This window comes from Neoarius graeffei, chromosome 8 (genome assembly GCF_027579695.1).
Source record: "Neoarius graeffei isolate fNeoGra1 chromosome 8, fNeoGra1.pri, whole genome shotgun sequence".
Taxonomy (NCBI): domain Eukaryota; kingdom Metazoa; phylum Chordata; class Actinopteri; order Siluriformes; family Ariidae; genus Neoarius; species Neoarius graeffei.
In genome coordinates, this window is record NC_083576.1 from 80033651 (window position 1) to 80057853 (window position 24203).

The 24203-nt window shown below is 45.6% G+C and overlaps 1 protein-coding gene across 1 annotated transcript in view; it reads left to right on the plus strand.

Moving 5' to 3' along the window:
- far1 (fatty acyl CoA reductase 1) overlaps positions 1 to 24203 on the plus strand; it is a 94985-nt gene that overhangs the window by 59388 nt on the left and 11394 nt on the right. Inside the window, exons 9-11 of the mRNA XM_060928307.1 lie at positions 1125 to 1296; positions 15487 to 15616; positions 23952 to 24079. Of these exons, the coding sequence (XP_060784290.1) occupies positions 1125 to 1296; positions 15487 to 15616; positions 23952 to 24079 (430 nt within the window). The remainder of the gene's footprint in view (positions 1 to 1124; positions 1297 to 15486; positions 15617 to 23951; positions 24080 to 24203) is intronic.

Below are 24203 nucleotides of genomic sequence, written 5' to 3' on the forward strand. Positions count from 1 at the left end.
AACTCGCTTTCGCTGTGAACACTGTCGTTATCGCTATCCATGCTGTAAAATTAATGCTATTCTCCTGAGAAATGCGAAAATAAATGTTGACAAATTGCTACTATGTTTGTTGTGAATGAGTGAGTCGCAAGAGGTCCGTAACTGGGGTCTGTACTGTAGGATACGGACCCACTCGCCAGCCAATCAGAGCGCAGGATTTGATAGAAACCAGACCGCGAAAAAAATAATTAAGTTATCCCATGAAATCCGGTCGTACATGAGCTGATAGCGGCTATAAGCCGTGTACGACGAGAGTGAGTGAAATAACTGTTTTATTCTATCCACATTCACTGGATTTTGAGAAACAGAACATTTTTCTTTTTTTGCAAAACTTTATAAAAAACGTCCAGCAAAGTCATTTCCATTTAGGCGGACTTCTTAAAAACCTATCGAGGGCTGCACGGATTGGCTTTAGTGTTGTTTTTTGTAGAAAGTGCCGTCCTGCTGTCTTGCCGAGGTATAGAACAGCTTTAGACATTTTATTTAATTCTTCCTTGAACATTTTCAGTTCTGTAATTTTCAAACTTCTTTGAACTTTTGAACCAGGCTAAAAACAATTCAACGAATTTTTATGCTTAAAGATGAAGAATGTAAACAAACCGACGAAATGACAGGAGCAATTTGTGAAAAATGATAATTCTTGAAAAATGAAAAAAAAAGACGTTCTTACTATCAAATACTTTCATTCCATGTTTTGTTGCCATTTTTGTGGCTTTGTTTTTTTTCGAGTAGAGTTTTTACTTCGTCTTCGGTTGATTCAGCAACACGCTCCGCCATTTTTGTTTTTTTTCTACTCGCGGTATATGAGCTGATAGCCTGGTAGTAGATTAGCCAATCGGAGCACGTGAATGTGGATAGAATAAAGACATTTATTCGCGAGCATGGGGTATTGAAGTGAGCTTGCTGAGAGACTGTCGTCCGTGAGAGCAATTCCACTTCCGTTTTGCGAGCACCGAGTCCTGTCGGTTGAACCGATAAATCAGTCAGTCCCTACCATGAATGGCATGTGATATCGTTTTATCTTTTTAGGATCATTTGCTGCTGTGCCGAGTTCACCCAGTTGAATCCCCGCTTTTGTCTCTTAGAATACCATGTTATATCCACTTTCAAGAGGAACCCCCTCGAGCAAGCTTTCAGGCGGCCCAATGTAAATCTCACATCCAATCATCTAATCAATCAGTACTGGATTGCTGTGAGCCACAAGGCACCAGCATTCCTCTATGATCTCTTCCTCAGGATAACAGGACGGGAGCCCAGGTAAATCGCTTCATCCGTCCATCCTTCCTGATTCCCCCCTCCCACTCCTCCCCTCGTGCTCAGTCTAACCCCGTGTGACGGTGACGTTGTCTTGACGTTACTTACTGCAGAACCGGGGAGAATGCATAAGCCAGACAGTACCTGCTGGGTTCTGCACTCTCTCTCTCTCTCTCTCTCTCTCCATCTCTCTCAATCTTTCTCCTTCCTTCTCTCGTTCTCTCTATCTGTCCCGTCCTGACACTCGTGTCCAGTTGAAAACGTGATCCTGTTTCTGTGTGTCTATGCGTATGTATGCCTCCCTGCAGAATACTGTATAAACATGACATTCAAGACGAACCCGTTAGAGCAGGCGTTCAGGCGGCCCAATGTTAACCTGCGTTCCAACCCGTTTACCAATCAGTACTGGACGACGGTGAGCCACACCATTCCCGCTCTGCTCTACGACGCCTATCTGTGGCTCACGGGGCAGAAGCCTAGGTAAGGTCCTCAAAGCCATGCCCCTTGGACCTACCCCACCTCTTTTCCTCCCAATGGCTTCTTGCATGGTGTGCGTGGCATGGTTTTACCAGCCGCTGGAAATCAATCAACATCCGGGTTTTCTCTCTGCTCAATTATAAGGTATTGTTCGGATGCTGATTTTTTTTTTTTTGCTAACTATTTTATTAATTACGAAGGTTTTTGGTTCAGTCTCGTTCAACCAAAGCAGGTCAAGGTGAGTGGTGTAATGTTAAAGATGTTTTACTCAAAACTACCCATTGTAGCCTCTCATGGTGCTGGAGTCGGTGTTGGTTTGGAGAAGCAGCAAACATTTCAGCAACCAGCCTCCGTTTTCACCAGTCTGAGCCAAGCCAGTCTGTATCATTCGATTTGATGACATAATTTTCAACCTTCACACATTGGATCTGCAAAATGTAGAACAAACACGCACGCCTCCATCACAGCTTTTGTTCAATCTGTTTGAACACCAAATCGTACAAGCTAACATGAGGGAACAACCTAGACTTAGGATTCATAATACAGCGATTCTGGTTGTTGTAAATGCTGCTGATTACGTCGCCCATACATTCAGAGTCGTGATACTGAATTGACTCATTTGTTCTGATGACCATCTTAAAGTAGGCATATCGGGTGAAAATCCAAATTCAACCCAGATTGCTTCAGAATTGAATGCAGAACAACATACTTTTTACAGAATTAAAATGTGTGTATCCGTTCTTGAGATATTACAAATCAATGATTGAAGAAACGGCTTAATTTCTAGAAAACTGCCGTAATATTCTGTCTGAGGATCACATGGTCCAAAATGGGCCTCATTAACCAATGAGATCAAGTGTTTTTTTTTTCTTAATATTTTTTTTCAAGATATTTACATGGAAATTGGCAGGCACATAGATGGTTGAATACAAAGTTTTCCAAATTTGTAAAAACTAATTATGCAAATTAATATTTCATTATGCTAATTAGGGGCGGCACAGTGGTGTAGTGGTTAGCGCTGTCGCCTTACAGCAAGAAGGTCCGGGTTCGAGCCCCGTGGCCAGCGAGGGCCTTTCTGTGCGGAGTTTGCATGTTCTCCCCGTGTCCACGTGGGTTTCCTCCGGGTGCTCCGGTTTCCCCCACAGTCCAAAGACATGCAGGTTAGGTTAACTGGTGACTCTAAATTGAGCGTAGGTGTGAATGTGAGTGTGAATGGTTGTCTGTGTCTATGTGTCAGCCCTGTGATGACCTGGCGACTTGTCCAGGGTGTACCCCGCCTTTCGCCCGTAGTCAGCTGGGATAGGCTCCAGCTTGCCTGCGACCCTGTAGAAGGATAAAGCGGCTAGAGATGATGAGATGAGATGAAATGCTAATTAGGCAAAACCATTAAATCGGTACACTCAATAAAAAAGTAATACAAGATTATTTCTAATACCCTCTTTGTGCTCTGTAGGGCTTTGTATTTCTCAAAAGTCAGGCCTACTAGTGTTTATATGAAAGAATGTAAATGATAATATTCACAGCTTTCAAGGCGAACCTCAAAAAAACCGTCTGATCCACATCCAATAAACAATTCGCATTAACTGAACTGAAATTGACTCTTGCATTCATGACTTCCTGTTGTTGTTGTTGTTTTTAAATCTCATTCCAGCCACTAAGATCTCAATATTTTTCATCAAAACAACTCCCGTTATATTCTAAAATAGTTATTTATTTACCTGAATCAGTTTGATTTGAAAAAAATAAGTAGGTAAAGCTATGAAAACTCACTTCAAAGTCTCCCGTGAATCAGAACATCAAAACTAGCAGACGGAAAATTTTGCTGAATCCTTCATTAGAAACAGTGAGAACGTCCCTATAAAAGTTATGTGATTGATATTGATGAGTAATCCAGTCGGAAACCGATCAGAAGAGAGAGAGAGAGAGAGAGCCTGACCGCTTTCCTGTGACTCAAAAGAAAAGTGCCGGTAGTTTCCTGACATCACACGAGCAGAGTTTTTACTCTGTTGTACACTACCGTTCAAAAGTTTGGGGTCCCTTTGAAATGTCCTTATTTTTGAAAGAAAAGCACTGTTCTTTTCAATGAAGATCACTTTAAACTAATCAGAAATGCACTCTATACATTGCTAATGTGGTAAATGACTATTCTAGCTGCAAATGTCTGGTTTTTGGTGCAATATCTCCATAGGTGTATAGAGGCCCATTTCCAGCAACTCTCACTCCAGTGTTCTAATGGTACAATGTGTTTGCTCATTGCCTCAGAAGGCTAATGGATGATTAGAAAACCCTTGTACAATCATGTTAGCACAGCTGAAAACAGTTGAGCTCTTTAGAGAAGCTATAAAACTGACCTTCCTTTGAGCAGATTGAGTTTCTGGAGCATCACATTTGTGGGGTCGATTAAATGCTCAAAATGGCCAGAAAAATGTCTCGACTATGTTTTCTATTCATTTTAGGTGTAACTTTTCATGGAAAACACAAAATTGTCTGGGTGACCCCAAACTTTTGAACGGTAGTGTATCAACTTCAACCTGCTGTTACTCCCAAAGTATTGAACAGATCTTAACCAGATACATTTCTTTGGAAAGCAGAGAAGATTATAAACTTTTTAATGAGAGGATTCACAATAGAAAATATTCAAGAGTTAAGCAATGACAGGTTTGGAAACTTAGATGAGCGCCTGCATGGACAATTTTTACAGCACAGCCAGCGAGCGTCTGATACGCCTACTTAAAATAAACTTGAATTTTGTTTTCATGGCAAACAAACAGTTCATGTCATCAGTGGTTCTCGGGTACAGGCTGATTTTCAGTGTCTGCTTTGGCTCCAGCATCATGTGATTTTGGAAAAGCACTTCTCAGAAAAGTGGTAAAACATCAGATTCTAGCATCATTTGCCTTGACGCTCTGCTTCTAGATGACGTTTTTGAATTTGGAAGCACGTGGATCGAGATTTTTTGTTTGGTGAGCCATGCCATAAAGTCTTCACGATTGACCTGTGAATGATTCAATCCACTCTTTTGATCTTACCGTCACTGGAAACGTATCAGATACCAAACAATTCTGCTAAAGATGAGCAGAGAACCAGTAGTAAAAAAAAAACCCAAAAACCTCTACCATCATTCAGAACCACCTCAGTTATGATCACATGAAGACTCTCAAGCTCTTATTCGGCTTTCCAAAAAAAAATACCCAAGACCAGACTTCTCACCTCTTCTTCTCTCTTCCAGGTATAGTATCTGTTTGGTATCTGAAATAAAACGTGATGTTATTCCTGTGTAATTAGCGATAATTGAGTTTGGACTCTCTGTTTTGGTCTGGAAAGCAACTGATTTGAGCTCAAAGGCAACTTTTTATTTGTGCTTTATAGAGAATGCGTGTCTCTTTGTGTCTTTTGTTTGCGTTTCCTGAATTATGTTTGTCGTGCATGATTGATTGTCTTTCATGTATCTTCGAGGGAACCTGGGTGCAGAAGTTTTAACTCCATCTGTAGCAATATTATCACTTCTTCGGATAATTGTTGCGTGGCAGCATTGTAAAACACATGCAAGAATTTCCTGAAAGAATTTCCACTGGCCCAATTGTAGTCTGATGTCAATCAGGCAATGGAGCTGCATAGCTGATGTATTTAGCAAGTAATGGTAGTCTATTGCCCCTTTTCCACCAAAGCAGTTCCAGGGCTGGTTCGGGGCCAGTGCTTAGTTTGGAACTGAGTTTTCTGTTTCCACTGACAAAGAACTGGCTCTGGGGCCAGAAAAACCGGTTCCAGGCTAGCACCAACTCTTTGCTAGGCCAGAGGAAAGAACCGCTTACGTCAGCGGGGGGGCGGAGTTGTTAAGACCGACAACAATAGCAAGACCGCGAAAGGTTGCCATTTTTAAGCGACGAGAAGCAGCACCTGTACAAATACGAAGTCATCCATTGTTGTTGTTGTTGTTGCTGCTTCTTCTTCTCTTTGTTGTTGTTGCGTCGATGTTCGCGCCAAGGTTTATGCAAACGCAGCGATGTAACTGACGTATACAGCGACTTAACTGATGTATACATCGACGTAATGACGTGGCTCCCCTTAGCACCCAGAGCTATGGAAAAGCAAACTGGTTCTCAGCTGGCTCACAAGTTGAACGAGTTGTGAACCAGCACCAGCACTGGCCCCGAACCAGCCCTGGAACTGATTTGGTGGAGAAAGGGGTATCTCTGAGCCAAATCTTACATAAAAATACGTTCAAACCTTGATACACTGGCTTTAAATTATATCACAAAGCTGTATAACCTTATTTTAAACAAGATCAACTGTGAGCTCCTGCTCACTTACGTATCCCTCCCACTCTCGCTTATCTCAGAACGCAAGCAATCGAAGGAATAGGACACTTATTATGAATGTTGACTTCAACAAATAATGAACCCTGAAACAAGTAAGTAAAGAGCAGTGTCTCTCCCCAGGGATTTCAAACAGCATCCTGGTAAACTGTCATTCTGAAATAGCATTTTGCTTTTTGAAATAGCGTCAAATTCCACCCTATACGGTATGTTTCGTAAATACATTCAGTCGGTAAACAGGAAGTCGATATGCGACAGACCTGAAAACGGTATACACGGTATAGAACCCCAAGCTGAAGCTCGGTACCAAATATCAAGCAGTTATGATTTGTAGTTGCTGAGAAAAGTGTTAGGAAATTTTTGTAAAGCCATGTCGTGTGTTTCGTAAATACATTCAGTCGGTAAACAGGAAGTCAATGTGCGACAGACCTGAAAACGGTACACATGCTATAGAACCCCAAGCTGAAGTTTGGTACCAAGTACCAAGTGGCTATGATTTGTGCTTGCTGAGAAAAGGGGTGTTTCGGACAGACAGATGTAAACCAGTATACCACACACACACCCCTCCTTTGGAGCCGGGTTATAATAATGATTATTACAGTCGTGTTGAAAGTACTGTATATTATACCACAGTGCTGTTGAACATGACGGTCAGCAGCTTTGACTGTAGCTTCAGTGTTCCTATAGATTTCAGTTGCTTCTATAGTAACTAGAAGGGCACTTGGAGAGCGCAAACCTCCGCCAAAGCCAAATGCTGCATCTTGTATCGTTAGCGAAAGTAAAACCAAGTTAATGGATCTGCTCCAGCAATCAGATCCACTCCAAAATTTAACTGGTTCTTCCTTGGCCCATGTTCCGCCATTCCACCAAGTTTCATGGAAATCGGCTTGGTAGGTTTTGAGCAATTCTGTTTCGACTCAGACAAATAAACCGCACTGAAAATATAACCTCCTTGGTGGGGGTAATAACTTGCACAGAGACTTGTTTAGAACATACTTTGACCCCTACAACTTTAAGACACTGTTCGGTTTTGATCCCTCTGTAGTGAAGGAGGTTCAATTGACAAAGTAGATGTAGGAATGTACACTACCGTTCAAAAGTTTGGGGTCACCCAGACAATTTTGTGTTTTCCATGAAAAGTCACACTTTTATTTCCCACCATAAGTTGTAAAATGAATAGAAAATATAGTCGAGACATTTTTCTGGCCATTTTGAGCATTTAATCGACCCCACAAATGTGATGCTCCAGAAAGTCAATCTGCTCAAAGGAAGGTCAGTTTTATAGCTTCTCTAAAGAGCTCAACTGTTTTCAGCTGTGCTAACATGATTGTACAAGGGTTTTCTAATCATCCATTAGCCTTCTGAGGCAATGAGCAAACACATTGTACCATTAGAACACTGGAGTGAGAGTTGCTGGAAATGGGCCTCTATACACCTATGGAGATATTGCACCAAAAACCAGACATTTGCAGCTAGAATAGTCATTTACCACATTAGCAATGTATAGAGTGGATTTCTGATTAGTTTAAAGTGATCTTCATTGAAAAGAACAGTGCTTTTCTTTCAAAAATAAGGACATTTCAAAGTGACCCCAAACTTTTGAACGGTAGTGTAGAGCTCTGCTGCCTCACGGATCGATCCGAAAGCGAACTGACACAGACACGGCCGCTCAGAGATGTTTCTCAGTTTATTGTAGGACAAACATGAGGATATATTCACATTCAGGAGTGTGTTGTAGCGATGGGATTGGACGATGATAATTTAATTGACGAAGCTAAGTTATAACTGGTGTAGATTACACCACTTTATGAAAGAAGAGAGAGAGACATTATGTACCATTACATCACCCGTCACGATCATAGTCTTATGAAAAGAAGAAAGACATTACTGCCAGTGTTGTAGTTGAGCCACTAAACCTCAAGTCCGAGTCCAGTCTCAGGTCCCCAGTGTTCAAGTCCGAGTCATGAAAGAAAATTTCGAGTCAACTTTTGATCCGAGTCGAGTCCAAGACTCTAACCGCACCATTTGACGGTGGCTGTTTCAGCACCATTAACATTAGTTTGCTCCTGAACATGCCGTATGAACAGGTGAATGTGCTTCTCTTTATCAGGGAGTGTGAAGTATTCTGTCAGAGATGGTTGGGAGACGGATGTAAGTGCAGAAGGCGTGTTTATTAATACAAGTGAAGACGGTAAACAATCCAGAATGGCAGGCAAAATCATAAAACGGAGAAGCGGGCAATAGGTCAAGCGAGGCACAAACAGGCTATCGTAGACTCGGCAGAATCAAAGACGAGAAACAGGAAATCAGGAAACCAAACAAGGAAATAAGGCTCGGTAACATGTCAGCAACTCAATTCAATACTTCGCAAAGCAAGTGTGTTTGTACAGTTTTTATATCGGTGCGCTGATTGCGCCTTAATCCTGTGCAGGTGCAAGTCGTTTATGGCGCACGTGCAAGAGTCTATCTGCTTGGTGCACGCGCTGTCCAGAGCGCGCCCGAGAGTCTATCTGATGCACACGCCAAGGCATGCAGGTGTGACACTCTTGCACGAAATTAGTACAAAATTAATGTAGTTATAAATATCTTATGTCAAATTATTATGGCATGCTACAAAAAAATAAAGAAAAAATCAGAGTCCTCGTCTCCAATTTACGAGTCCTAACGCAGTTAATGCACGAGTCCGAGTCATCAGTGTTCAAGTCCAAATCGAGTCACGAGCCCTTAAAATTAGGGCACGAGTCGGACTCGAGTACTCCAAGCCTGATTACCAGTCAGCATAACATTCATTAAGCAGAGAGCAGAATGTGCGAGCAAAGATGAAGCTCAAGGATTTAACAAACCAAAACAAGTAGCAATCGGAACCGCCTAGACCAGTCTCAAGCATGCCAGACAAATAATTCTGTCAGATACAAATACCAAAATCATGTGGAAATTTTATTCATTTACTGTAACCTTTACTTTGACGTCTACCTACAAAGATCATGCTGGTAAGGCTTGGGGGGGGGCAGTCAGTCCGGCAAAAGATGACTAAAATGCAGTGGTGACCCGTTACTATTCGAGCTGGGACTTGAGCTCAGCCAAAACTTAGCTAGACACACCAAAAAAGCAACAAGGTAAAGGATTTTGCAAGGGATTCGCAGCAGGCAGCCAGGTCGCTCCGTTGTCTGTAGTTCTCGATGTTAATTTTAAAAGTAACGAAGTAAATTACACAGGGAAATGAATAGTTAAGTCTGAGTGAAAAATACGATAGTGAGCTTGCAGCGTGGAAGAAGAGTCTGGAGACAGAAATCTTAGTTTCTCGGTCGTTAGCCTGTGCTACTTACTCTCGATAGATAGCACTGGCTTGATCACTTTATGAACATTCGCTAACACTACTGATGAACGCTACACCGGCTGGAAGGTGACTTCACTGCCGTGCTGACGCATGGTTAAGCGAGAGTCGGGGTTCAAAAAGGCTGAGGGTGATACATTTTTGGTCCCTCCGACTATAAATCCAAATCTGATTGGTTAATTCATCTGTCACTTCCTACATAAACATACACTTCCATGGCCTTCTGTCCCGGCAATGAAGTCCTAACCAATGAGTGAGCAGCTGTAAACTTGTAATACTCCCTACGTGTGGGTGGAGCACTGAGGACGGCAGGACAGAGATCAGGTTTGCAAAATGGCTTTATTGCCACACTTTTCAGTGAACAATCTTATATGGGCTAGACAGACAGACACACACAGCCAGCGCCTAGTCCGGAGATCAGCTCCTCTGCTCTCACTCTCCCTCCTTAAATAGGGCGCTGTCACTGGGAAGACACACACAAACACAGGTTAATTGTTCTCAGGTGTCGTGATTCTGCCACTTACCTTCCCTGACTCCGCCCTCCTGTCACAGACCGGTGCTTGACCACGCCCCCGCTGCCACATACCCCCACCGCCCGACTCAGGCCGGGCGGCCGTCCGGCCTGCAGCCGACTCCCCCCCCCCCTTGACGGGAGAGGAAGTCCGCCACGACCATCTGCGCCCCCGGCCTGTGGACCACCTTGAAATTAAAGGGTTGGAGCGCCAGATACCAACGGGTGATCCGCGCGTTGGCATCTTTCATGCGGTGGAGCCACTGGAGGGGCGCGTGGTCCGAACAGAGGGTGAAAGGGCGCCCCAGTAGGTAGTACCGGAGGGCGAGAACCGCCCACTTGATGGCCAGACACTCCTTCTCTATGGTGCTGTAGCGCCCCTCACGCACCGACAGCTTCCTGCTGATATACAGGACAGGGCGGTCCTCCCCCTCCACCTCCTGGGACAAAACCGCCCCCAGCCCCCTGTCCGACGCATCGGTCTGCAACACAAAGGGGAGAGAAAAGTCAGGGGAGTGTAGAAGTGGCCCCCCACACAGTGCAGCCTTTACCTCTGAGAAAGCCCGCTGGCACTGCTCCGTCCACTGGACCGGATCTGGTGCCCCCTTTTTAGTGAGATCAGTCAGCGGGCTGGTGACGTCCGAATAATTGGGTATAAACCTACGATAATAGCCAGCCAGCCCCAGGAACTGTCTCACCCCCTTTTTGGTCTTGGGCCTCGGGCAGGCCGCAATTGCTGCCGTCTTATTAATTTGGGGACGCACCTGCCCGTTGCCCAAGTGGAAGCCCAGGTACCGTACTTCCACCCGCCCAATCGCACACTTCTTTGGGTTGGCTGTGAGCCCCGCTCGCCTCAGCGACCTAAGGACGGCCCTCAGATGTTCAAGGTGCCGCTGCCAGTCATTGCTATAGATGATGATGTCATCTAAATATGCTGCCGCATACGTGGCGTGAGGGCGGAGGACTCTGTCCATCAGCCGCTGAAATGTCGCAGGCGCCCCAAACAGCCCAAACGGAAGGGTGACGAATTGGTGTAAACCAAACGGTGTGGAAAAGGCCGTTTTTTCTCGGGATAGTGGAGTCAAGGGGATCTGCCAATATCCCTTCGTCAAATCCAGTGTCGAATAAAATCGAGCAGTGCCGAGTCGATCGAGCAGCTCATCAATACGAGGCATTGGGTATGCGTCGAATTTAGACACCGCGTTGACTTTTCTATAGTCCACACAGAACCGGACCGACCCGTCGGCCTTGGGTACCAAGACCACCGGGCTGCTCCAGTCACTGTGGGACTCCTCGACGATGCCCATTTCGAGCATGGTCTGAAGTTCTTCCCGAACCACCTTTTTTTTGTGTTCGGGTAGCCTGTAAGGGCGGCTACGCACTACCACCCCCGGGGGTGTCTCTATGTGGTGCTCTATGAGGTTAGTGCGACCGGGCAGGGGCGAGAACACATCCGAAAACTCGGTCTGCAACTGGGCGACCTCCGTGAGTTGGGTCGGGGAGAGGTGGTCTCCACAGGGGACCGGAGAGGTACGTGATGCCAATGTTCCTTTTTGAACCTCCGGCCCCAGCTCCGCCTTCTCCGGAACTACCGACACCAACGCCACGGGGACCTCCTCGTTCCAGAGTTTAAGCAGATTGAGGTGGTAAATCTGTAGCGCCCCACCCCTGTCCGTTCGCCTCACCTCATAGTCGACATCCCCGACTCGCCGTGTGACCTCAAAGGGTCCTTGCCACTTGGCGATCAATTTGGAGCTCGACGTGGGCAACAGTACGAGTACCTTATCTCCCGGAGTGAACTCTCTAAGGCGCGTACCCTTGTTGTACAGGCGGGCTTGCCGTTCCTGGGCCTGCCGCAAATTCTCCTGAGTTAGGTGGGTGAGCGTGTGGAGTTTTGCGCGCAGGTCCATAACGTACTGAATTTCATTCTTACTTTGTGAAGGTCCCTCCTCCCAATTTTCCCGCAGCACGTCCAGGATGCCGCGCGGCTTACGCCCATATAATAATTCAAACGGGGAGAACCCCGTGGAGGCTTGGGGGACCTCTCGCACTGAGAACAGCAAGGGTTCGAGCCACTTATCCCAATTACGTGCGTCCTCACTTACGAATTTTTTAATAATATTTTTGAGGGTGCGGTTGAATCGTTCTACCAAACCGTCCGTTTGTGGGTGATACACGCTGGTGCGGATCGGCTTAATCCCCAATAACCCATACAGTTCGCGCAGTGTCCGTGACATAAACGTAGTGCCTTGATCAGTCAGAATCTCTTTCGGGATTCCAACTCGGGAGATGACGCGGAAGAGTGCCTCTGCAATACTGCGTGCTGAGATATTGCGCAGAGGCACTGCTTCCGGGTATCGCGTTGCATAGTCCACCAGAACTAATATAAAGCGGTACCCTCGTGCTGACCGATCTAATGGCCCGACGAGATCCATCCCAATTCTCTCAAACGGGGTCTCGATTAACGGTAGAGGGCGCAAAGGCGCTTTTGGAATGGCCGCTGGGTTTACTAACTGGCATTCGCGGCATGCCGTACACCACCTACGGACATCGCCGCGAATCCCCGGCCAATAGAATCGGGCCATTATTCGGGCTAGTGTTTTATCCTGCCCCAAGTGTCCAGCCATGGGATTAAAGTGAGCCGCCTGGAATACCAATTCCCGGCGGCTTTTCGGAATTAAAAGCTGCGTGACTCGCTCTTTAGTTTGAGTGTCCTGCGTCACTCGGTATAATCTATCCTTCATAATAGCGAAGTAGGGGAAGGACGGGGTGGCGTTCGGCGGGAGCGTTTGACCATCGATTACTCTCACTTGGTCAAACGCATGCCGCAGAGTCTCGTCTCGCGACTGCTCTAACGGGAAATCCGCGAGGGATTCCCCAATAGAGAGAGGAGGAGCCGGCGGCTCCTCACTCTGACGCGGAGATGACGTAGACGGCTCTGTGACAGCTGCTCCCGCCAAAGCGACACCGGGACCTCCCCCTGTCAAATGGCAGGACCCACTCTCGACTAGGCGTGTCATTAAACCCCGAAATCCCGGCCAATCAGTCCCCAAAATTAAAGAGTGGGTAAGGCGAGGATTAACCGCCGCCTTCACTATAAATTTTTCCCCTCTGAAAATAATGTGGACCGACACCAAAGGGTAGCTGTGAACATCCCCGTGCACACATAACACCTTCACCACTTGTGCTCCCCCCAATGCCTCGTTTTGAACCAGGCTTTGGCGAATTGAGGTCTGATTACAACCAGAATCCACCAACGCCTGATATGTAGCCCCTTGGATACTCACCGGTATGCGATACGCTCCGGCCCGATCGAGGGCGGCCTCTGGCGCGTCGGGGATCCGAACCACCGCGCCCACTTCCATTGCTGTGCACTGCTGATGAAGGTGGCCCGGCTCCCCGCAGCGCCAGCAAACCGGCCCGGGCTTTCCCTCTGCACCGGTGATCTGGGGCTCACTCACCTGAGGTGGGGGAGAGACAGACACAGAAGGGAGAAACGGGAGGGCACCGCGGGTGCGGCGGGCCGGCTGGGGTGGAGCCGGCCCCCGCCTCCGCGGTGGGGGAATGGGGCGAGGACGGGACACAGGAGGAGAGGGAGAGAGAGAGAGAGAAGAGGAGAGAAGAGACGATGCCATCTGCTGTCCTGCCGCCGGGACAGCCGCCAGATGATCCTCCGCCAGCTCGACTGCCTGATCCAGCGACGCCGGGCGGTGGCACTGGACCCACTCCGCGGTTCCGGCTGGTAAGCGGGCGACGAACTGTTCCAGTACCACCTGGTCGACGATTCCCTCGGCGTCGCGATTGTTGGCCCTCAGCCACTGCCAGCAGGCGTCCCGGAGCTGCTGGCCAAACGCGAACGGCCGGCCAACTTCCTCCAGTCGCAGCGCGCGGAAGCGCTGGCGCTGTTGCTCTGGGGTGCGCCCCACACGCTGGAGGACGGCCCGGCGGAGGTCCGCGTAGGCCAGCCGGCGGTCGGCGGGAGCTGTAGCGCGGCCAGCTGTGCCTCTCCCGTGAGCAGGGGGAGGAGGCGCGCCGCGCGCTGCTCCATCGGCCACCCCGAGGCTTCGGCGACCTGTTCGAACAACGTGATGAACGCCTCGGGGTCGTCCTGCGGGCCCATCTTGGTGACGATGAGGGGAGACGGGCCCGCGGCCGGAGCGCTGGTGGACCCCGCCGACGCGAGGAGATGCCGGAACGCCTCGCGGTCTTCCTGCTGGGCCAGCACCAGGGCTTCGAAGCGCTGCTCCTGCTCCTTTCGGAGCGTGACGAGTGCCTGGTGCTGGCTTTGCTGAGCCGTGGCGAGGGCGTGGACCAGATCGGCGAACGGGGAGGATTCCATGGGGCTGCTGATTTGGTGCTCCACGTCCCGGGTTTCAGCACCACTGTAATACTCCCTACGTGTGGGTGGAGCACTGAGGACGGCAGGACAGAGATCAGGTTTGCAAAATGGCTTTATTGCCACACTTTTCAGTGAACAATCTTATATGGGCTAGACAGACAGACACACACAGCCAGCGCCTAGTCCGGAGATCAGCTCCTCTGCTCTCACTCTCCCTCCTTAAATAGGGCGCTGTCACTGGGAAGACACACACAAACACAGGTTAATTGTTCTCAGGTGTCGTGATTCTGCCACTTACCTTCCCTGACTCCGCCCTCCTGTCACAGACCGGTGCTTGACCACGCCCCCGCTGCCACAAAACTCTTCTCAGCCTAGAGACAACAAACAAAACAGTCTCATTGGATAACTCGATTGTAATGTTTTCAGGACGGTAACCCTTTCATTTCTGAAGCAGAATTAGAAGAGAATAATTATATTTTTCGCTTTCAGAGGGGATAACTATAGACGACTAGAAATAAAATGCGAGAAATATACTTGGATACATGCAAGAGAGAAATACGTTTCAGTTCAGGAAACCTGTCGTACCTGGAAATACACAGCGTAAAGTAGAAAATGTCAAAATTTGACCATTTGATGGGTTTTCCGAAGCTCCACATGAATGAATGGTTTGTAAAATTCAACTACAAATGGGATAAATGGAAAATTGTGCTTTTTTTTTATGACCCATTCTAGTCTGTCTTCCACCCTTGATTAAACAATAATGCAGTCTTCCAAACCCAGGTTCTTTCCGAGACCACTCACAACCTGTCTGACTGTCTTGTCGTCTGTTCTATCATCTTCTCAATCAGTAATAATCTAATACTGCACCGAAAACTGAAATATGACTGATTTTACACCACTTAAATAATCAGCTACTCAAACATTCACCCGGTGTGGACAATGTTCAGCTTCTTGCAGAAGCTTGAATGGTTGTAGTGCAGGATTTTTATTGAAGTTCATGTAGCGTGAGTGTGTATAAGACGAGGCTTGTGATGCAACCCGTGATATGGCCAGGACATTTCAAAACGCACATTGCTACCAGTTGTTCAGTCCTTGGTAGAAATGACCAGTCTTTGAGGCATTAGGAGACGTGCTGTGTGTGTGTGTGTGTGTGTGTGGGTGGGTGGGGGGTTTGAACCTCTGCCTGTCCTCTAAAGCTGTTTCCCTGGTGATGCAGGATGATGAAGACGATCACGCGCCTTCACAAGGCCATGATGGTGCTGGAATACTTCACCAGCCACTCGTGGGTGTGGAACACGGACAACGTCACCATGCTCATGAACCAGCTGGGAGCTGAGGACAGGAAGGTACACGCACACACACACACGTGCACACACACATGTGCAGAATGAACCAGAGGCTTGATTCAATCAGCAGCACATGGCATATTATAGCTGAGTGTGCGTGTGTGTTCATACAGTGTGTAATTGTATGGCTGAATGTCTGTGGTGAAGGGGATCTGAATGGAGTCTTTGTGCACACAGCCGAGGCATCATGCTTGAAATTCCATAAATAAGTGTGTGTGTGTTGGACTGTATCTGTATGTTGGACTTGTATCTAATTAAATAGAGGGTTTTGAATCACACTCGGGTTATTTGAATAAAGCTGGACAACACCCCTGAATGTTAAAGCTAGACAGCCTTTCGATTTCATAAATTTGGTGAATTTATTTAGTTCCTTCTGAAATCTGGTCATTGAGATATATGTTATTTACCAGCTGGGAGGTCCGTATGGTGAAATACCGTGACCAAGGTCTTGAAAGTACTGAGCGAGGCCCTCTGGGCCGAGGTCAGTATTCAAGGCCGAGGTCACGGTATTTCACCATACGGACCGACCTTAAGCTGGTAAATAATATATTTATTTTTTTCTTTACCAAATTCTAACAGAAAACGAGAGCGCCCGAAAGGGAAAACCGAGCCGAGCCGCCATTTTGAATCCTCATTCACGGCTGTAATGCAAATGGCTTCCTCCTCGGTATACAAGTGCACTTCCATGGCAGGAAAAAAACTACATTTTGCCGCCTATGTAGTCCCCTATTTATACAAAATTGAGTCATTCAGGATTCAGCCATGTTTTTGCTCGGCGTTAGCAACAGTTAGAGGTTTTTAGCTTTCTCCTGAAATGTTTTCTTTTATTTCTTCTTCCTCAGGGTAGTAAAACTCGCTTTCGCTGTGAACACTGTCGTTATCGCTATCCATGCTGTAAAATTAATGTTATTCTCCTGAGAAATGTTGACAAAAATTGCTACTATGTTTGTTGTTGTGAACGAGCGAGTCGCCAGAGGTCCGTAACCGGGGTCCGTATCATAGGATACGGACCCGCTCGCCAGCCAATCAGAGCGCAGGATTTGATGGAAACTGGACCGCGAAAAAAATAAATGTTTATTTCTGTAATATCTGACAAAATATCAGGCCGTTCTGTTCTGTGGCTGGGAAGTTATTTAATTTGAGAGGATTAAAGCAAATAATGTGCATGAAATCACTCGCTTCGCGCAGTCAAGCAGACAGAGGAAGTCCGTGCGTGTGCGCATGCGCAGGTTTCCCTTTGAGCGTGCACTGACAGTTCCATCATTCTGTCGCTAAACGAACAGCTGATCACACCGAGGTGCTCGCTGAGCGCCGATATTTATTAGTTTGGTCCTGCGTTTCCTTTCCTTCGCATATAACACAACGTCTTTTCTTCTCACTTTCTTTCCGTTACTGTAGTCGGTCTTTCACGTTTCATTCGCGCACTCACGTCCTCCATTTTTCTCTCCTGTTTCAAATTTGTATCCCACAATGCCTTGCGCGAACAGGGAAAGCCCACCACGTGATGCATCACGTAGTATCTTGAATCAGGTCCTGGTGAAGCAGGAAAAAATAGCGGAGAATTCAGGGCCATGTGACTCTAAATTCATTAATTGTTCTATTTAAAAAAAAAAAACTATAAAATTGGAAGTCTGATTCAAATTCAGTAGCTTTCGGTCCACTAAACAAAAATAATTAGGTGTCGTGAATTTTTTTTTTATTATTTTTTTATGAACTAAACTTGAAAAATCTGAAAGGCAGTCTACCTTTAAATGCTCAAATCTGATTGGTCAGAACATGTTTAATTAGATTTCTGTCCAGCAGTTCTGCAAGAGTTCAGACTGTAATGCAAATCACAGGTTTATATTATTAACACGGTCTTCCTTGTACGTCCTCGTTTCTGTAAACGACTTAAAAAACCTGTAGATGGTGAAATTTGCTGTAAGGAGATTTTTTTTTGTGGGCGGAGTCTCCAGTGTCTGCGCTTTTATAACAGTCTGAGGTAAAGCTGGCTGTAAGTCCAAGTTTTCAGGATGGAAGACCGCAGTTTGCCGTTTTTCAGGCACATGACAAACTGCATTTTTTTTCTCTCTTTTTGTATTATTAACTTTGAGAGGAAAAAAAACAGGGCTAGTGAAGGATTGACTTTTTCTTGCGGCGATAACGTACGTGACCAGAGGAACGATTCCGTAACATCAGTTGTAATCATTACTTTACATTACAGAACATTAATGGGATTTAGCAGACGCTCTTTCTTATCCAGAGCGACATACAACACACCCAGAGCAGCCTGGGGAGCAGTAGGAGGGTCGGTGCCTTGCCACTTCAGCCATTCCTGCTGGCCCAGGGAATCGAACCGGCAACCTTTTGGTCCCCAAAGCTGCTTCATTAACCATTAGGCCGTGACTTCAAAAACGAATAATGTTCTTACATAAGGCCATTATTAAAAAATGTTCTGTTTCCGGTCCACCGGCCGGGTGAGTGCTGTTTGTGCGGTTGAATTTTTTTTTTTAACGCCGGTTTTTCGACATTTTTTTCGGGTTCGTAAATCTAAAATCGAACTTGACATTTCCGCATTCCCAGGGCTTTCCACTAAGGCTCATACTAACCAGCCATGACAAATAAGTAGCCAGCCGGGGGGAGTAAACACAAAATAAACTCCTGTGCACGCAGTTCCCAGGATTAAATGTATTTTCCACAGACCATTTATTTATTCACTTTACTCAAATACAAAGTAAAATGGCAGTAAATCTTCTTTCTTTTCTTGCGTATTGCATCATGAGGCGTTCCTGGCTTGTAAATCTCTTATTTTCGGTGCATGACACATTCACGCAGCTGAGCATGCTATGAATTAACGACGACAACGGTCTGCAGTGGGGCGACACAATTACACACTCAGCGAACATTTCTCCATTTGTGTATGAAAATACACTCCAACCACTCAGTTTGGGTTCATTTACAACCAACGGTGTCTTTTGATGCCAGCACGTAATTGAACGAGAGAAGACTGGTTTACCGGAGACAAAATAAGCGTTATCTCTGCTTCTGTTCCCTCCGACAGCCCCGACACACTACTGCCTCCGCCGAGTGCGCGCGCACACACCGCATGTCGGGGCCGCGGATGAGTTACTCTCCCTTGATCAACGAAGTCTGCGGGGAATTTGTGGTTATTATCGGTACAAACAGCGCGAATCACAACTTAAATGAGTGCGGTTCAGTTTGACATTATTGTCAATCCGTTAGATAAACATTTAATTTTATTAAAATCGAAAATTAATATTTAGAGCCTGTGGGCTACAAAAATAATAGTCATTAAAGTAGCCGGCTGGACTTAATTGTGTAGTCGGCTGTATGACTGGCGCTTGTGGAAAGCCCTGCATTCCGCGCAGAATATAGAACTGAATCAGCTCTGCGCATGCGCTGTGCTGCACAAAAAAATGGCAGCCACCATGAAGGAAGGAGATCCGGAGTTTTCAAACATTTGCTTAAGTGTGAAATCGCAAAATGGTATTCTAGCGAACAACAAAATAGTAAAGATTCAGAAAAACAAATCATTCAGTGATCATTTTAATAGTGTAATTTCATCCGAACTCGGCCTAACGCTCGATTTAGAACTACAAAAAGTCCGTGTGTCGGACATTTTAAGTACCTTTTGTAAAATTTTTGCAAATGTTGCAGTCAGCATTTAAAATGCTAACTTAAAGTTTTTGTACAAGTTTCAGTTGATTAAACTGTCATATTTTATTAAATGTGTCTGCTTTTGTCATAAAAAAGTACTGAAAGAAAAAGCAAACACAGCATTGCGATTTCTTATCCATCCATATAGTTAAAAAAAAAAAATCCCTCCATCCCGACTGAAAATTTTTTTGCCCACCCGGTGGACAGGAAACGGATTTTTTTTTAAGGATGGCCTAAGTATTTTTTTTTTTTTTTTTTTTAAGTGTTCGCAAATTGCTGTGGTATAAGTGCTCAGTATCCACATTTGGTAACAGATTAAGTTTTTATTCTACAGTATCCCTTTTAAACCCCACACTCCTGTTTTTTATTCCCCGCTGGCCGAAAGGCCCGAAGGAGGATTATGTCATGGTGATTTCTGTCCATCCGTCCGTCCCAGGAAGGGCGCTCACGTTCTGAAATCAACTCCTCTTACAATTTTTGGAGGAATTTCACAAAACTTGGCAGAATTCTTTGTTATATGTCGGTAATACGCATATTGCAATTTTGTTCAGTTCAGTCACATTTTACCAGAGTTACAGCCCTTGATTAACAAAATGATAATTTGACGATTTCATGAAGGTGTGTTTTCCTTCTGACATCAGCTCCTCTCACAATTTGTGGAGGAATTTCACAAAACTTAGCAAAAGCCATTGTTATACGTCGGTAGTACGCATATTGTTATTTTGTTCAATTCGGTCGCATTTTACCAGAGTTACAGCCCTTGATTAACAGCCTTGTACTTTGACAATTTCATGAAGGTGTGCTCGCCTTCTGACATCAACTCCTCTCACAATTTTTGGACGAATTTCTCGAAGCTTGGCAAAAGGCCTTGTTATATGACGGTAATACGCAGATTGCGATTTTATTTCGTTTGTGAAAATTTTCCCAGAGTTTTGGCCCTTGATTAAATAACTTTGGCAATTTCATGAGGGCGGACGTTCTTCTGAAATCAACTCCTCTCACAATTTGTGGAGGAATTTCACCAAACTTGGCAAAAGGCTTTGTTATATGACCGTTATACACAGATTGAAATTTCGTTTAATTCGGCAGTGCTTACAATAAGTCGCGGCCGATCGGCCCCGGCCGCCACACCATATTGTCGGGGCCTTATAATCGGCCGCGACAATTTCAATGTCCAATTTTCAGAAAATCGGCAAGAATTTTAATATAAATAACTATCTATTCGGTCACAATTATTTTCATTCAATTCCGTATGTAATTTTATGAGTGATGGCGTCATTTCCTCTGCCGGGCTTAACCGGTGGTGCTCGAAAAAAAAAAAAATGACCGGCAGTTCAAGGCGCGCATTGATTTTGGGTAGATTTTGCGGAATTTCACGGGGTTTACGTATGTGCGATTCATCCTAAGACTGATACATTCCCCGAGAAGCATAAATCGAACAAAAGTTTGGAAATTCAGGAACAGCCGACCACCAAATAGCCGGTCGTTTTTTCTAGCACCGCTTGTACATAGCGGAAATGAAATCTCGGGTAACGAAAATGAAACTAAAATAAACATGTCCAAATTCAACAGTTCAAAGACAATCACGCTCGCTACATTCAAAAAGTTCACGTTTTCCGACGACTTTGATGTTGATTCTATCCTACCGTTGACATTGTTCAGGGATGAGAGCTAGTTTTATTTTCAAAAAAGTTTATTTTTACTATGTCTTTATATATTTTAGTTTACGTTTATTGTTGAGACATTCCAATAAATATTCGTTATAAATATAGAGTCGTTATTGTCCGGTATACCTACCATCAAAGGTCTCAGTCTCAGCTAAATCACAGACAATACAGAATTCAATTTCTGAATACTGAGCAGAGATTACTTCAAGCATACTCTGGCTGGCATGTTCTCAGGGGACCAGAAATCCAGCAGAATATGTTGTGTTGACCAAAGTATGCTTGTATATAATCTAAGCATGGCGTTTGTAAGAATTGCATGTTAGCATGGTCATATCTGTGAAGAATCTCAGTCATCCAGGTACATGGTAATCTGTGGTTGGTAGAAGAGAGCAACTGGACTTGCTTGAAGATTCTTGAAGACGTTTCGCCTCTCATCTGAAAGGCTTCCTCAGTTCTGTCTGACTAATAGAGAGTATCAAGTATTTATCCTCTCGTGGATCATCATAGAATCCGAATCAGAATGCTGATGGCTGCATTGTAGGTGGCTGATAAAAGATGTCATAGACACCCACCTCTGTTCAGTGATGGTCGTTCCAGGTTGACAAAAATGAACGATCCTCTCTGGCTAAGGCCCTGTCCACACGGCAACGGATTCGGGTGAATCTGATAAAATTGTTTATCGTTTCGGCCTGGCGTCCACACGGCACTGGCGTTTTGGGTGCCCCAAAACGAAATCTTTTGAGAACGGGTTCCAGAGTGGAAAAATCTGGCAACGGCGCCGTTGCGAAGTCGTCTGGATGAGTAGAACGGATTTGTTTACGATGACGTCACAACCACATGTGCTTCACGCCGGGTAGAAGTGTAACGAACTCGATGCGAATTGTCAACAAATCCTATAACTTGGTTCATGAAACGCGCTTACAAAATATTTTCACTGTGAATATTTATTGTGTAATGGTGCAAAGTGAGAGAGAGAGAGTGAGAGAATAGCCCTTAGGGCAGTGTTTAGTCCAAACACTGCAGAAGCAGTACCAAACCGCGCACCGCCCGTGCGCTTTCCAAAAACAAAAACAATCCCGCCAGCAAACATAGGAAAAAAAAAAAAGGAGCGATCTCACCTCTTCAGATGTTGGTTTAAGTCCGACAATACATTCCTCAAAAAGGGCGTAGAAGAACAAAGTAATCCATCAACGTGTAGCATTCAATTTATTCCGGACCATTAAAGAATTCTGGAGGATATCAGAATGTTGGCGTACCGGCTTCCATCTACCCCCATTCATTCCTCTTTCCGCGTCTCCATTCAAAAAACAAGCACGTGATTTAAAGGGACTATATCCATAGGATAGGGAATGAGAAAGTGTGTGCGTGTGACAGTGACAGGGATAGTCACTGTACGCATGCGCAGTTATGCGCATGCGTCTACTTCTATTGTTCTGGTGTCTCTGATGGGACCGTCTTACAGCGCACGTAGAGGTGTGGCATGTGTATTGCATCGTTTTCAGCAAGCGTTGCGTCGCCATATGAACCTGATATTTTACTGATCCGTTGCCCATGTGGACGCGATATTTAAAAAAAATAATCTCGTTGCCGTTGTCGTGTGGATGTAGCCTAAAGGCCAATTTATGCTGGCAACGCAGTCCTCGCAGATAGCGTCGCAGACAGTGTCTGCGTAGCCCCCCCCACCTTCGCAGACGCTCTGCGCGCACCTCCCAAAAATTGTGACCACCGCAGAAGCCTCGCAGACAGCGCCGCAGACAAGAGGGCTCCGATTGGTCCGCTGTACACGCACTTCCGCTTCTCTACTTTCCCGGTTTGGTTTGTTTTCACGACCGGCATTTTTAAAAACACGAGCGAAGATGGAGCAGCACGAAGAGCGGTTGATTGAGGAAGTGAGGAAGTACGTACATCTATACGACTCCAGTTCTAATCATTATAAAAAAAAAAGTTCTAGTCATTATAAGTAACCGGAGGATAAACACTCCACTAACCACACCCACCAACTACTCCTAGCGACTTCGCGCCCCCTTGTGTTGTGCCGGTGAATAACATCACGCACGCCTATTACTCCCGCTCAACGATAAATTACAACTGTCTGCGAAAAGCTATCTGCGAAAGCCTTGTCGCACGAGCATGCAGAGGCCTTAAGATGTCTGCCAGTTTTCTGGAAGTCCTCTCATACTCCCGCACCAGTCGAAGGGATCTCATCCCAAAGTGCGTAGAAATATATCTGTGACGAATCTCAGTCATCCAGGTACATGGTAATCTGTGGTTGGTAGAAGAGAGCAACTGGACTTATTAGTCAGACAGAACTGAGGAAGCCTTTCAGATGAGAGGCGAAATGTCTTCAAGAATCGTCAAGCAAGTCCAGTTGCTCTCTTCTACCAACCACAGATTACCATGGTCATCTATTTCACCAGGCCACAAATAGGCCACGATCTTCAAAACTCAGGGCCTTTTAATCAGCCGCGAGCAGTCCTCAACCTTCAAAAGTGGAGGCCTTTTTTTAGGCCGTGATAATTTTTCTTATTGTAAGCACTGATTTGGGCAGATTTTCCCAGAGTTATACGCTTGATTATTAACAAACTTGTACTTTGGCAATTTCATCAAGGTGCGCTCGCTTTCTGAAATCAACTTCCTTTGTAATTTTTATCCCCCGCTGGCCGAAATATCCGAAGGGGGATTATATCGTGGCGATGTCTGTCCGTCCCGGGACGGGTACTCACCTTCTGAAATCAACTCCTCCCACAATTTTTGGAGGAATTTCACAAAACTTGACAGGATTCTTTGTTATATGTCGGTAACACGCTTATTGTAATTTCATTCAATTCAGTCACATTTTAGCAGAGTCATGGCCGAGTTGCCAGCGAGGGATATTGTGCTCTTAGAGCACTCTTGTTTTTAGATGCAATAAAAAAACAAACTCCTACTGTACTTCATTCTGATATGAAATGATGTGCACAGTGTAGAACAGTCTAATTCGGTCTGCCCTGTTTTCTGTGTTTTTTGTGCAGGTGTTTAACTTTGACGTCAGACAGTTACACTGGGCCGAATATATGGAGAACTACTGCATGGGCACGAAGCAGTATGTGCTGAACGAGGAGTTATCAGGCCTGCCTGCTGCACGCAAACATCTCAACAAGTGAGCATGAGTCAGAGTCCAGGTTTAACTTCATCATCGCATTTTTTTTTTTCCCTTTCGCCAGTCAGTTCCGCCTGATCAAACAACAGCTACAAATCAGGCAGGATGAAGGCTGACCTTTCTC